Source organism: Ursus maritimus (assembly GCF_017311325.1).
Source record: "Ursus maritimus isolate PB19 chromosome X unlocalized genomic scaffold, ASM1731132v1 scaffold_X1, whole genome shotgun sequence".
Lineage (NCBI taxonomy): Eukaryota > Metazoa > Chordata > Mammalia > Carnivora > Ursidae > Ursus > Ursus maritimus.
In genome coordinates, this window is record NW_024423319.1 from 103100604 (window position 1) to 103116044 (window position 15441).

Sequence of the window (15441 nt, forward strand, 5' to 3'; positions counted from 1 at the left end):
CACCATTAGCTAGGAAGAGGAAGGAACGATTCTCCCCCAAAGGTTTCATTGGGAACATGGGCCTGCTGACAACTTTATTTTTTTTCTTTTCTTTCTTTCTTCTCTTTTCTTTTCTCTTCCATCCCTTCCCTTTCTTTCTTAGTTTCTTTGTTTCATTCATTATTTTCACACCTTTACTAATGGGTGCTTGCCATTTGTTGACTTTAAAAAAAAAATCAGTCTGTAAACTTTTATTACAAATTATAAAAGAGGTTCTTAAGCTTTCAACTTGACCAGATATGAAACAAATTAAAAACCTTTGAAGGTGTATCGAGAAAAACTAGGTTTCCCCCCAAAAAAACATGTTTGTTGTTCACAAAAAGGATGTCTTTATGTAAAAATGATTAAAAAAAAAACAACTCCCTGTTAGATAGATAATGCAGATAGTTCTAGTTGTTTGGTCAGTGGACAGAAAGCAAGCACATAAGGTTTTCAGCTGCAATCTTTAGTTAATTTCTAATTGCTGGAATTTCATATTCATTTCTTCTTGGTGGATGACTAAACGAGATGATGTTAGAGATGGTAAGTGGCATTTATTTAGTTCCCACCTCCTTAGCTTCCAGAACAGCAGGTGGATTGACTGGTTTTATCTACTTGCCATCTTGTTGTTCATGGATTTCTGGGCATCTGTATGGGCAATTGACATTGCAGTGGTACCAGTGTGGAGGTGACTGACTGCTGACCTTGTGATTCCCTGATTTTCCTTATCTTCTTCATTGCCGCCCTCTCTAGACTATCTTTAGGGAGGAGGACCCAGTAGAATCACGGTCTATAACTCCCATATATAAACGGTCTCACTGGTCTACCTTGTTGTCCTGTGCCGTAGTTGTTGGCACGTTCCGTCCCTTCTCCCTGCGCTGGAGGGTTGGAAAACCGTCATCACCGCCCTTAGGGTCTCCACATACAATAAGGTGGGAGCCGTCACCTGTTGTAGGGCTTGGGCTGTTAGTTCTGGCCTTGGAGAATACTCACTGACCCCTCATTCTTTTCCCTGCTCTCACTATTCTGCTAATTCTGCTTGTATTTGCCTGGAGGACCCCAGTGACTTGGATAGTTTCCCTAATGGTTAAGGTGTGTGGCATAGTAACTGTCTTCTGCTGGAGCTCCACCACGGTCTGTTCCATGTCCTGCCTATTCTCATTTACGGCAGTCTGGTGTACAAATACATCTTCCTTGGTGTCATTCTTCTTGATAAAACCATTGGTGTTTCTTACATTGAAACACTGTACTGTTCCCAAAACCGTTGGAAGTAGCTTTTTGACACTACCGGCAGGCACCACTGATGTGAGGCCAACCAGGGCCACTGCTCCCTGGTACTCAGCTTGGTGTCAACAGTTATGGTGGGGTCTGAGGGGAGGTGGTGTGGAGCGGCCGCTGTATCTGGCCTCATTGCTCATACTCATGGTGATGGTGCTTGGGGCCTACTTTGGCAGCTGATGTGGCGGCAGTGGTAGGGGACTGCTCAGGGCTCTCTTCGCTCTACTCTTCTCTCACTAAGTATGAAACTTCTGACACCTTTATTTCATTAAGGCTTCTAGCCTACAAAACTAGAAGGTACTACATTTCCATTATTTGAAGTCACCCAGTTTATGGTACTTTGTTATAGCAGCCCTGGGAACCTAATCCAGCTGATGACCTTGGCCTACGTTTGGTAAATGCCCTATGTGAAAGTCTGTTGGAACACCCACAAGGAAATGTACACCCGCTGGGGAGATGTAGAGCAGGCAGTAAGAAATACAAATTCAGTGTTTAGGGACAATGTCACGGTTAGAAATGTGGCTCTGGGAAACTTCAGTATATCAGGCGTAGTTGAAAACCTATGAGGAGGACATACATATTGCATTAATCAAGGTCTTTAGAGCTAGCCACTATAACAACAATAATCCAAAATTCTATGATAATATAATCACGTTTTTCTACTTACTTAACAGTTTAAATAGGTTTTCATCAAAAAGTCTTCCACATGGTGAGCCGGGAATCCACATCATTGCACCTTATGGCTCCCCTAACTTAAGGGACTCCTCAAATTCTTTACTGGATTCTTTGTATTCAGTAGTCCAATGAGCAGAGAGAGAGAGAGAGAGAGTAGGATAGTGTAAGATACTTTATGAACCAGGCCTAAGTTCCGTTAGCTAGAGCTCAGTCACTGTCCCCAAGCTTAATTACAGAGGAGTGTGGGAAATAATATCTCCCTCTTCGATCAGATGAACACCTCTTTAGATTTTATCACAGATGGGCACAGAAACAAATGTATTCAACATGGAAAATGATCTGCACATTTACGCAAGTGCAGACAGGATTCTAGTATGTTCAGAAGAGGGGGAGAGTAGGACCATTTTGGGCTACGATGAAATCAGAAAGCACGGTGCTGTTTGTGTGGAGTATTGAAGAAACTGTACAACTCGGCCAAACACTAGCAGGAGGGAAATGACTGAGAGGAAGAAAACTGAATGAGTAGAGCCACAGAGGGAATCGATCCTAGGATTTCTTCTGAAAATAGCATTGAGACAGTGTAGTTAAGGCACATAAACCAGAATCCAGTTAAAATCAAAAGAGGACATTTATATATCCCTAGTTAATGCCCAGATCAGTAGTAGGTTCACCCTTTCACTTTACCTTTGCCAAGTGGGTTTAAAATTCTGCAGACTCTAATTTATTGAAATTTACTACTGATGTGAGAATGCCAGTTATTTCTTTCCACCTCTCAGTATGGGACCACAGTTTTATTAGAATGCTTGCCCTCTGAGCTCAGCAAGGAGCATGTTATAATTAGATGAGTATTACAATAGAGATTCTGTTAATGGGATTTTTGAGACATAGTAAAAAAGAAAACCTACAAGAGTATCTCCATTAGACTCTATATAAGTAAGGGAAACCTGTCTTAGGAGACACTAAAGAAATCAGCAGGAGTTAGTTAACTGAAGGTCAAACAAAATGACATGCTAAGCCTTGGGGGATACTGTTAAAATAATCATGGCAGGTAAGGGACTGAGTGACTGGAGGTTCCTGTGCATATTACTAAGATGAAAATGAAGATGGGAATTAAAACATCAGAAATGCCCTCTTTATTTTCGTATAAACTGGAATTCCACCTCTCAGTAAATAGTATTAACATATGTTTTTCTCTCCACTGAAAGTGTGAAATCACAGGGCACCCTTTAATGTACATGTTCCAGAAATAGTATTTTAAAAATGATTCTCACTTGAGCTCACGTACCTCTGCCTACTTTTTTAAGTGTACACATTTTTTCTGAATGTATAAAAAAATATGCTTGCTGTTGGAAAACTTAGAAAAGGAAGAAAACATAAGATAAAGCACATAAAATGCCACAATTCCAGAAAACTCACATTTTTGTTTTTCTATAAACTATTCATATATATCATATTAATGTATCCACTATGATAATTTATATCTGTTTTTTCTGTCCAGTAGTTTTCATTGAATATTTTGGATTGGTTGCTCCTTTTTTCCTCAGTGACTTCATTTGTTTCATTATCTTAGAAAAATCATGTGAAACAGCAAAAAATAATTACAGGAACTTCCATCCAATCTATCTGAATTTCCTCTAAGGGAAGTTAAGGAAAATGAAGTCAATTATTTTTTATTCATTCAGCACATGTCTGTACTATCCTTGTTCAGGTACAGAAACTAATATTCTCCAGGAAGAGAAAGCACACATAGGACGAGGGAGCGCTACATGGATTGAAGACTTCCTTCTCCATGGGCCTACCCTTCGGCATTGTAGGGATTCCTCTAAATACCCTTCACTTACAAGAGGGCAAGGTGAGAAAGGGCCAGGAATGAGCAGATATCCCTTGTTCACTGTGTAGATTTCTGCCTCCAAACCTAGACTAACTGGAATGAGACTCTGCTCATAAGTGCTGACCTTTCCAAATATTCGACTCCTGCCCTCAAGATTAAAAGGGTTCTATTTGGATTTGATCTTGCCCTAGCATTTATCTCTGAGTAACCACAGGCAATTGATCCTGGTATTCAAACCGATGTGACTTTAGGATTTCATGCTGTATGGTGTTTGTGATAATTTACAGCACCGGGGAAAAATGAAATAACAGAATTGCCACAACATCAACGTTGTGCTTTTTCCCATTTGACCTGGCAAGAAACTAGCAACTCAACCAGGAGAGGGGACAACTAGGTGTTACAAAGGTGAGAAAACATTGTTCTAGTACAGGCATTTATCCCAATAATGGGGCGATTGTAGACTGCTTGTCATGTTTGACTATAGTCTAGATTCAGCAGTATTCTTTCCTCTACTCCTTTCAGAGTTGGATGTTATTTGTATAGGACTAATACATAAAAGACTAACAGACTGAAAACACATCTTTTTTTATTTCTTAATGCCTTTAGAGACCTAAAATAAAGTATGCATGAAACACAAATATTTCCATATTGCTATCTTGAACCATAAGCATGTATGAAAATTAGTCTTACTTTTAATAATCACTTGTTAATATGTCCCCAGGAAGTTTTACTTCCAGTGTTAGAAGTTGAGAAATGAGGGATGAATTTAGAAATTTTGCTGACCTAATTGTGAAGGGATTGACTCATACGTTTTCATAAATCCTGATTTGAGGGTTAAAAAGTTAATATGTTGGTTATGGTTGTGTCAAATATGATGATAAAATTTTTCTTATAAAAAGTGACTGATAACAAGACACTTGGATATATACAGGATTAATAATTGAGAATTATTTACATGCATGATTTCCATACGTGACTCATGGCACGAAACCGTGCCGGAGAATAGCATTACAGTTGATCAAGATTTGAAATATGGTTCCTGTCGGTTTGTAAATAGTCTTTGATCACAAATTATTTCAGTTGGCAAATATTAGAGTCCATTTTCCTTTTCTGCTTTATTTACATTTTTTTCACTAAAGTGCTTTGTGTTTGTTTTGATGCTGTTCTACTTATTTATTTGTAAACACACAAATGTACAGATTCTTTGATAGGAAAATCAATTGCTCCTCAAAAAGAGCATACCGAAGGGGAATCAAGATTTTGAGGAAGAAGAAAAGTGAAGATAATTAGACACTAAAAGGCAATGAACACAATCCTCATTTACCCCATTTATTCTTTTGGTGTCCTGAGATCATCCAGAACTAAATGCCACCGCATGCTAGTCTTCATAATTTTTAGGGTTATACGTTATATAATTTTGATAGAAATTTTTAAAATATATCCTCTTCAGTAATAGCCATGACCATTTCTCCTCTGGTGGATTATTAAGTTTCCCATTGCAGAAGACAGAGTAAAACCAGGTAGATTTAAATGGGTATATAGAAAAAAAAAATGTTTAAAAAAACAAGAAAGAAAGAAATGGCATAACATCTAGTAAAAACAAGTCATCATGGAATTCTGAGGCTCCACAGAAATCAGAAAAAGTGAATTTGCCAAGTAAGGCATGTTTCTCTGGTCTGTTGGTCTCATAATGACATTATATATACTTATAAGTGTTAATAAAAATGGAATCACTCTACCTGCATTCTTCTTAGTGTTCTTACAAATTAGACCCTTTTCAAGTTTAATCACTTTAGGACATGGGCATCTTGTAGCTGTTTGTCCTTTTAGACCTTTAAAGAGTTTAGTCCTAAATAATGAGAAGTCCCAGATTTTCTGCAAACTTTTCTTGACTGTTTTTCCTCATCACTTTCTCAGCCTAAGTTTCCAAGCCCATATTTGAAATCCCTACCTCTAAAATATGTATTTATAATTTCATCACAATCATACCATTTTGAAAACAGCAGGATACTTCTGTCCCAGTGAAAGCTTTGTATATTACAACTTATATCCCCATTATGGCCAGTATTAGAGATTTCATTAATTCTTTCAATTCCTGATCTTACACATGATGTCACATTTTCCAATTTTTAATTTTTGTTTTTGTTCACGAACTCATTTATTGTGTATTTTGGAATTGTTTCTGGTAGTACTAACTACAAAATGAACTATATGAGAACATGTTTCACATTGTAAAAAGTCTTAAGAACAATTATGCAGAAGAGTAACCTGATTTTACAAAGCAAAGGATATATATATTTATAAAGCAAAGAACATATTTAACACATACATTTTAATAGATGTATCGAATACTACCCATATCCCGACATGGAAATCTTGATGGACTGCCCAGGGATGCTACTAAGTGTGTCTTAGAAAAAGGAGAGTGTTTCATAATTAATTTTATTTCCATCGACAGAACAAGTTTCAGCACTGGAGGCAAATCACTTTTACTATGTGTAAGAAAATGCTTTGTTTACTATTTTTCCACTGGCCCTTCCCCTGGCCTGCAAATAACCTCATTGAATCTCCCATCTTTCTGCTTGTGTTCACTGATACATCCCTAGTGCTCAGAATAGTGCTGGGAAAATAGTAAGTGTTCTCTATACGTTTTTGAATGAAGTAACTAAAAGAAAATCTGAGTTAATCTGTCTAGATACCATCTAATTTATTTCCTTTTATTTCAAAACTGAACTGATAGTAAGAATATACTTGGTTCTCACTCTCCCTTTTTTCTTCATGTAAATTCACTTGTAAGCCCACCAAAAGCAATCGTCTCTGTGTACCATTCAAATAAAACTTTTCTTGATGTCCCCATGCAAGGACCAATTCCAGAACTGTGTTTTCTCTAATGTTCCAGATGGACTTCCTCATGGCATTTGACTCTTCGGCTTCCTTCATTCTTGAAACTCCTCCCAGCATTTTATAGTGAGAAAAGATCTTACTTTCTCTCCTCCCCCTTCACTCATTATAGTCCCATATTGACTGATGCCTTCTGAGCATGGGTTTAATGACTAGTTTAGGAAGTGGTTAAAAGCGTTATACTGGAATCTGATGGCTCAGTACAAATTCTGACTCCCCTAGTTACAAGATTTTCTGAGCACGTTCCTAAATTTTGCTTGTGCTTACCACAGACAGGACTTCCCACTACTTCCCACTGACTCTAGCCCTCGTTGGTTCATATCTAGAGTTTTGCAGGTGTGGTTCTGATTTTGTAGCACTGGGTCAGATGTTGGTAGAGGCCCGAACAGAACACGTATCAAATAACAGCGTCTTTTCTAAAATTATTTCACTTTCTTTTTCAAGCACTTGTGAAGTAAATATTCTTTTTTCATCTCAATAGCAGTATCTGAAGCTCAGATGAGCCAACTACCTTGACCCAGTAAATGACACAGCTGACTTCGCCATCAGTATCTGGTTATTCACACTTTGTTTCTTGAGCGCTCAGCAGTTAAGCCCTTTTGGAGGGAAAAGGCTAAAGGACTCTTTGAGGGAGTTTCCTTGGGAAAACTGAAGTTATAAATATGCCGTGAAGGGCCATTGGTATTGGCATCTTACAAACTTTATGGTATCTCAAGAAGATTATGTAGCTGGATTAGATAATGAGATTGTAAATGTCTCTCAGCTAAATTAGGCTTTATCTAAACCAGGTCATTGCACGCCAGCTCTTTAAAGCCTCTGGATCGCATAAATATACAATGAATATGACGGAAGTCCTTGCTAAATTTAATCAAGAACATTCTGTACAAGGGACTATCCTTTATGCAGTAGTACGCAGTAATGACTGGCTTGCATAGGTATATTTATCCTGGTATAGACAGTGAGGTATTGACGTCTAACTGCTGTATTTCTTGAGCTTTAAAACAAGCAGACAAGAAGCAATCCAAACAGTTTATTTCCATGTCACTGAGTAAAGTAACATCAGATCCTAAAATGTAGTCCTTGCCCACTTTCAGGTGATATGACCCAATCTAGGAAGTGACCATGAAGCCTTTAGATGTGATTTAATATGAATTGTGGCCCTACTTCATAAAATAGCATTTCATGATATTACTTTGTGATTAGACTACTGCAGGCTTTTTTTCAAGTAATTTTTTTAATAGTTAAAATGAACTATTTCCAGGCTCTTCTCCATGCAAAGCAGGAGAAATATAAAGGCTCTTTTTGATCTGGCGTCTTGTATTAATTTAAATTGAATCTTCACTATTTGAATTTATTGCAGCAGATGTCCTCAGCTACCCAATTATTTTAGCACAATTTGGCACATATATAATTTTAAAAGATCTTGTATCTAGCGAAGCATTTAATTTCCTACCAAATTAATCCCTTTGGAACATTACGTTGGATGCCATGGTGATTAAAAAAAAAAGACTCTTTCATAACAGCAAGTTGCTCCAGTAAATACCCAGTATTCTGCACAAATGGAAGATCTGCATTTATTTCCTCTGTTATATATGGTGCACGTTTTCTTATTACTAATAACAATGTATGCTGTGCCCTTTCCTTTCTAATTCTGGGTTTTTCTGTTTTCCTGTTTGAAGGAGATGACATGTTTTTCTTGACCCTTAAAGGGCAATAATGTGGATTAAACCAGAATTCTTCAACAATGTGGTCAGGAACAGGAATGATAATGTTTAAAATTTTGTTTAGCTGAATGACATATACCTCAGTATGCATTTTTAGTAATTAATTAGAATAAGTTAATGTGTCCCAGTTACTGTTGCCGTGTAACAAATCATTCTAAAACGTTTTAGAGTAACGCAACCATTTTATAATGTGTACAGATTCTGTGGATTAGATACTTAGATATGGCATAGCACAGATGGTTTGACTGTGATCCATGATGTCTGGGCCTTCAGCTGGCAAGACTCAAAGACTAGAGATGACTTAATGGCTGAGAGCTATGAAAATCTGGAATTCTTTCACATACATGTGTGGCACATAGTCTGGTATTATTAAAGGTCTGGAAATTCAACTGGGAATGTTGGCTGAAACACCTGTATACAGCCTTTCCTGGTATTTTTGGTTTTAATTCCGTGGTGGCTAGTTTTCTGAGGTAAAACATCTTAGAGGAAAGCATGCCAAAATCAAGCATTCCAGGAGCACCAGGTAACAGAGCCTCAGAATTCACCTGGCATCATCCCCTCCAAATAGCTAAAAGCCCATCCCAGAAGTCAGTCTAGATTCAAGGAGAAAAGACACAGAACCTACCACTTAATTACAGAAGTTGAAATGTTCTGTGGATATATTTTAAGACCATAACAAATGTCTCATCTAAGAGAGTGATATATGACAGGTAATTTTTCCCTGTATGCTTCAGATTGTTGTAGACTATATATAACATGACACATCCCTCAACTCTTAGGAAATGCACTGAAGTTCAGGTAGAGAGCTTGACAAAGTATTCACCATCTATGTTATGCTTGACTTTGTTATTTTTTGGTTTTTGCTTTAATATTTTGTTTATCATAATGTAGCTGGTATAGACAATGTTCACTTAAAACCCACATCCCAGGGGTGTCTGGGTGGCTCAGTCGGTTAAGCGTCTCCTTTTGGCTCAGGTCATGATCTCAGGGTCCTGGGATGGAGCCCCTTGCCATCATTATCGTCGTCGTCATCTTCATTGGGCTCCCTGTTCAGCAGGGAGTCTGCTTCTCCCTCTCCCTCCACCCCCCTCCCTCTGCCCTCCTCCCTCTGCCCCTCTTCCTCCGCCCTCCTCCCTCTGCCCCTCTTCCTCCGCCCTCCTCCCTCTGCCCCTCTTCCTCTGCCCTCCTCCCTCTGCCCCTCTCCTGTGCCCCTCCCCCCTACTCATATTCACACTCTCGAATAAATAAAAGCTAAAAAAAAAACAAAAAAAAACCCCATACCCCAGGCCGAAAAGTACACATAAAATAAAAAAGAGCAGTGTTCTGTTGAATACACTTCTGCATGAATAACTTTATTAACTGCTAATGGACATTAGGGCTTTCCTGGAATCTTCTGATGAGTCTTTTATCTTAAAATGCTTTCTCCTTAGTGAAGCCATCTTTGAGGTTAGTCATTACTCTCACCATCGCTGTTATTTCAGCTCCAGCCTGATAGTTCTCTTCTTTTGGTGGAGACACTCAAATTCTAAATGTAGCTTCAAGTTGAGGAAAGATCATTTTCCACAGTTCAGTTCTCTGAAAAACTTCCATCTCCCACAGAAAGTCATAGTCCAGGAATGAAGCAGTCACATGCTAGAACATCAGTGCCCATTGAGAAGTCATTTTGAACACTAGCATTGGTTGATCTTTTTTATCACAAGCCTGAAAATGCACAGTCCGGGCCTCTCTGCGCACACATGTAATTTTTTAAAAGTTGAGGACAGTATATGAAGGAGGCTGAGGTTTGATCACAAGATGAGCACAATGAAAATAAGTGATAATGAATAACGGGCACTAGAATTCAAATTATCAGATACTTTAAAGAGATGTGGTGCGCACAGTTTTCACCAATTCCGTTTTGAACACCACATTACAAAATAACTATTTTTAAGAATAAAAAGGATTGAGGGTAAAGGAAAAAAGATGAAAGGAATACCTAAATCATTGGATGACCGCCGGTTTGTTCCTGATAAACTTCAATCACATCATCTTCCTCCATTCCCAGTTCTTTGGCGGTGTGATTATCAGCAATTCTCTGACCATCAAACAGAAATCGAAGTGAATTCGCTGGAACTCCCTGCCTTTGAGAGTAGGATTCTTTGAGTTTCTTCAGATGGGTTGTCATTTTCACTTTGAAGTGTACCTCACTGCTATCCTGTCCAATGACTTTGAGTTTAATGTAGTCTTCTGCCTTCTTGTCGCCCACATCCTCATTGGAAGGTGTTTCCTCCTCGCCATCCATGGTGACAGCGGCTTCACTCAGGGTCTCCACAGGGAAGTGGCAGTGGCAGCCTCGGGCAGGCAGAACCTCACTCTGGGGGTCTACAGATCCCTTTGGCACGATGCTGGGACTGGGTTGCTATGCTCAGCTTTGAATTCTGCTTTGGAATTCTTGATGACATGTCATAAATATTCTTTATGATCCTTAGGGTTCTACTGACCCAAGTATGTCATTCGAGTTGTTTAATCGCTACAACTCAAGAGCAAGCTTACAATAAATAATAAGAAAGGGATAAAAGGGAAGCATGTAAATCAGCAATATTAATGAACATCTCTTAGTTGTCTGTTTGTGTTCCCCAAAAATTAGACAGCAAGGAAAGGACTTTGGAGCATGTAGTTTATTTGAGAGGTGATCCCAGGAAGCCTAAGTAAGAAAGGAAAGTGAGACAAGCCAACAGAGTATTTTAATGGCTAGGTGTTTGCTGTGTTCAACTGGGGCTCAAGGTGCTGAGGACCATCTGAGATAACACAGTAAACATGCCTCAGAATCACTGTCTAGGTGAATAAGAAGCAGGAACATTTTACCACCATCAACCATACCATAGAGATTTGGGACCAGGTGTATCAGGGATTCCACAGTTACCCATTGTTTTTGTTTATGGTAAGCATTATCCCCTGCTGCCTAGAAAACTCTTAGAGAAGATCTGCCTGCCACTCAAGCCCTTGAGGGAGGAGCTGTCAGAGGGTGTGGGAATCATCTACCAGAGATGGCAGCTGACTCATTTGGGGCAAGGGGATATGGGATTGGAGTATCAACATCTCCTCCATCTTGTTTGGGTTGTTTTGCGGTAATTATGATTTTATAAATGTATTACATTTACATAGATTAACAAAAGCAAATTATCTGAAATGCTTACAAAAACCGAAAGTGTAGCTGCTCGTTCTGCCTTTTCCCTGTCTTTACACCTTGTGCTTCTAGAGGCCGTCCTTTACAATCCGTAACATTCTCTTATTTACCTCCATATTTCTAAATATGCATGTCGTGATTTATCCATCTTATAACTCTGTATCACTTTCCAGTTATGGCCATTGGGAATTTCATTTTTTTAAAGGATTTTATTTATTTATTTATTTATTTATTCATTCATTCATTCATTCATTCATTCATTCTAGAGAGAGAGGGATAGAGAGAGATAGCACGCATGCATGGAGGAAAGAGGCAGAGGGAGAAACAGGGTCCGCACTGAGCAGGGAGCCTGACATGGGGCCTCATCCCCAGGCTCCCAGGATCATGACCTGAGCTAAAGCCAGATGCTGAACCGACTAAGCCACCCAGGAGCCCCTGCTGTTGAGAATTTAATGTTTCACATTATCTCACTTCTCTCCAATTTTCCCTCCCTTTCTTTTTCCAATTTCATTATATTACAATTTTGGGGTAACTCAATTTTCATGGTATTTTGACATTATAAAAATTTTCCATTACTAAGACAAATAATATATAATGATAACAGATCCTTGCTTGTAAAACTTCAGATTTTCCTGAGGAACAGTATTTTCATTTTTTATTTGCTTTTTTTAATGTACCCACTGGTAATACTTTCCACATGCTCTGTATTCTCTGTAAAATGTATTTTAGCAGTGTTGTTCATGCACCATTTCTGTTTTCTTTACGGAGTCATCTTCATTGGTGACCCCTCTACAGTTTAATCACAACTAGCATACTGTGTAACAGTCGTCCTGAGATTTCCCTTTACCTTTATTCTAGAACTTCTTTTTGCTTTTCATCTTAGATGATTTGCTTCTTGGCTCCCAGAAGTCATGTCTTCTCTCTTGGTGTGTTACCTTCCTTTAGTAGATTACATTCCCCGTTAAGTTCCTGAGAGTTTCCATGGAAGGGAAATTGTTTTGAGGGTGAATTATTTCTGTAAGTGTGAAAATGTCTTTATTTTACCTTGATGTTTGTTTGCCATTTTAATGTCATTGTAACATTCTAGTTTGAATGTCATTTTTTTTCAGAATTCTCAAAGCATGTCCAAGTTGTCTTTTAGTTTCCAGATGTTAGTACTGGGAATTTCTGTGCCATGATAATCTCCATCCGTTTGTAGTTTACCTGTTCTATGTGCTGTTGCTCTTGGCTTAATTTTAGTTTTCTTCTTGAAAGCGTTTGCTTTTTTCCTTTCTCCTTTGTGTATTAATATCCTGTAGATATTTCTGCCTCTACTTTCTGGCTAACATGGTGTTTGTCTCTCTCAGTAGTGTTTTTCTTTTGCACTTTTTTTTTTTTAAAGAACTTTTACAAGCCACTAATGAACTTTCTGGTTTGACCCTTTGATAATGTTACCAGTTCTCTCCTACTTAATACCTCTTTGCCTTCTTTCTACTTTGGGGGAGATTTTATTGACTTTATTTTATTGCATTTCTATTTTGATGCTGTAATTTTTGATTTCCAAGACATCTTTTTTCTTCATATCCCTCTTCATGCACATTCTTTTCTGGTTCCGTGTACACAGTGCCTCCAGTGAATGTTAGTTCATCAACATTTGCTCTGATTTCTCTGAAGATATTAACTATATTTATTAGAGGTTTCTTCCTTTTCCTGCATTATCTTGTTTCCTACATCATTTTTATCTACTTTGAGTTTACTTTCGTCTCTTTCATGTTGGAAGCTTTCTTCAAGTATTTGTTATCTTTTTTTCTGTCTATTCATATAAAGAATGAGGCTTACCTTCTTTGCATACTGAAGAGTAGCATTGTACATAGAAATGGCCGATGGTAGGTTACAGATAGAGGAATGGTATTGTCCTCTTTGACTGCTAAATGGCACAGAAGATCTTCTCACATTAGGATTTGTGATGAAACTTTTGTAGGCCCTTGAGCTCTTTGATATTTAACACATAAGTTTAGATTTTAGTACATTTTACTTCCAAGTGGATGTCTCATAGCATTAATCATTTCTTGAAAGGTAGCGTCCTCTCAAAAGATTAACTGGCCTTGAGGTATAAGATGCTAGAGATACACCTCAGCTGTTAAAATGGCAATTGTCTTTATTTGAGTGACACATTGGTGTAGAGTTACTGAAAATAACACAAATCTAAAGATTCATTCTAATATTGAAGCAGGGAAAAATTGGTTTAACATAGTTTAAAATGGGGGCGCCTGGGTGGCGCAGTCGTTAAGCGTCTGCCTTCGGCTCAGGGCGTGATCCCGGTGTTCCGGGATCGAGTCCCACATCGGGCTCCTCCGCTGGGAGCCTGCTTCTTCCTCTCCCACTCCCCCTGCTGTGTTCCCTCTCTCGCTGGCTGTCTCTCTGTCACATAAATAAAAATAAAATCTTTAAAAAAAAAAAAAACATAGTTTAAAATGTTTATTAGGTCCTCTGGCACTTCTGCTTTTAAGATGAAGTCAGAGACAGAATTTATTCTTTTACCAGAAACAATTCAGAGGCAGTTTTTTTTTTTTTTTTAAATGGTTTTGAAGACATAGGATACCAGGCAGTGAATTACATTGATTTCTGAGAAGTAGCCTACAAGCAAGGTGAGCGCTGTGATTATCCCAGGTTATTGCATCGAGAGACTGTCCAAACCATGGTGCAGGGAGGGGAACCCAGGTAGAACTTGCTAGACTTCTTGTATTTTGGAGACGGAAGTATGAGTCTAGAGAGAGCAAGGTAGCTGGGGTTTGCAGGATGGACTAATGGAGATGAAGTAGCTGCACAAAGAATCTTCAGGGGGCCCCCCTCAATTGGTCCTCAAGAGTACTGATTGCTACCTGCATGTGAGGAAACTACCCCAGGCCATGGGAAAAACCACCAGAGAGGATTGCAGGGAACAGTGCTCAGATCTCTTCCGGGTTCAGGAACAGTGTTGCTTCCCATCCACCAGGCTGGGAAAACATAATTCATAAGTGATTTGAATTTCACATATTCCCGGTAATTTCCAGCTTCTGATTACACTTAAGATTCTAGGTTTAGATCAGATTAGATACGTGATGAAGAAGAGGAAAAAAAAAAAGTTTTTGGTTTTGTTTTGTTGTTATTGTTGTTGTTGTTGTTTTAAACTAAAAGCTTTTTTTGTTTAATTATTAGCACCAATGGCCTCCAAACATTTCCCGGGGAAGTAAGGCATCTTTTCGGTAGGGAGATAATGGTGTGGTGCGCAGCCCCTAAAGTGGCGCCTGTCTCCTCATATCCTCTTCCTGTGTAATCCTTTCATCTTGTGTAGCCTGTACCTCGTGACTTCTAACAATAAAATAAAATAATAGAATACAGCACAGGAGCTGAGATATAACTTCCGAGATTAGGTTACAAAGGGCGCTGGCTTCCGTCTCACTAGCAGGTGTTCTTGTGCTTTCTTGCTCTGCTGTAGCCAGGGGCTATGCTGGGAGGTGCCTTATGGAGGGGCCCGCCTGTTAAAGAACCGAGGGGGGTCACGGGTCAACAGCCAGAGAGGAACTGATTGCTCACAACAACAGAGCGAGCGAGCTTAGAAAGAGATCTTTCCCTATTCGAGCCGGGAGATGATGTTGACACTTTGCAGCCTGTGACATCCCCTGAGCCAAGTCATCTAGCTAAGCTGTGCCTGGATTCCTGTTCCACAGAAATCGTGAGATCCTAAGTGTTGGGGCAATTTTGGGTGCTGTAATAGATAACGAATTTATTAAGAGAGAGCTAAGATTTGCTGAAGGTGGCATCTGTGAGTGGAATAAGGCGCCAAAATACCACAGACCGAAGAAATTGGTAACATTAGGTTGCAACGT

General features: G+C 38.9%; 1 protein-coding gene and 1 pseudogene across 1 annotated transcript; both read right to left on the reverse strand.

Moving 5' to 3' along the window:
- Positions 1–801: 801 nt before the first annotated feature.
- On the reverse strand, positions 802–6742 carry LOC121104258 (annotated as a pseudogene).
- Positions 6743–10280: 3538 nt separating this feature from the next.
- On the reverse strand, positions 10281–10743 carry LOC103668193 (small ubiquitin-related modifier 1-like). The gene has a single exon (XM_040626244.1). It carries the CDS (start codon positions 10706–10708, stop codon positions 10403–10405), a length of 306 nt encoding a protein of 101 aa, XP_040482178.1. The 5' UTR covers positions 10709–10743; the 3' UTR covers positions 10281–10402.
- Between the last annotated feature and the right edge of the window lie 4698 nt (positions 10744–15441).

Excerpts from the sequence above, each read along its gene's own strand:
- LOC103668193 (XM_040626244.1), bottom strand. The coding sequence starts at position 10,708 with ATGGATGGCGAGGAGGAAACACCTTCCAATGAGGATGTGGGCGACAAG.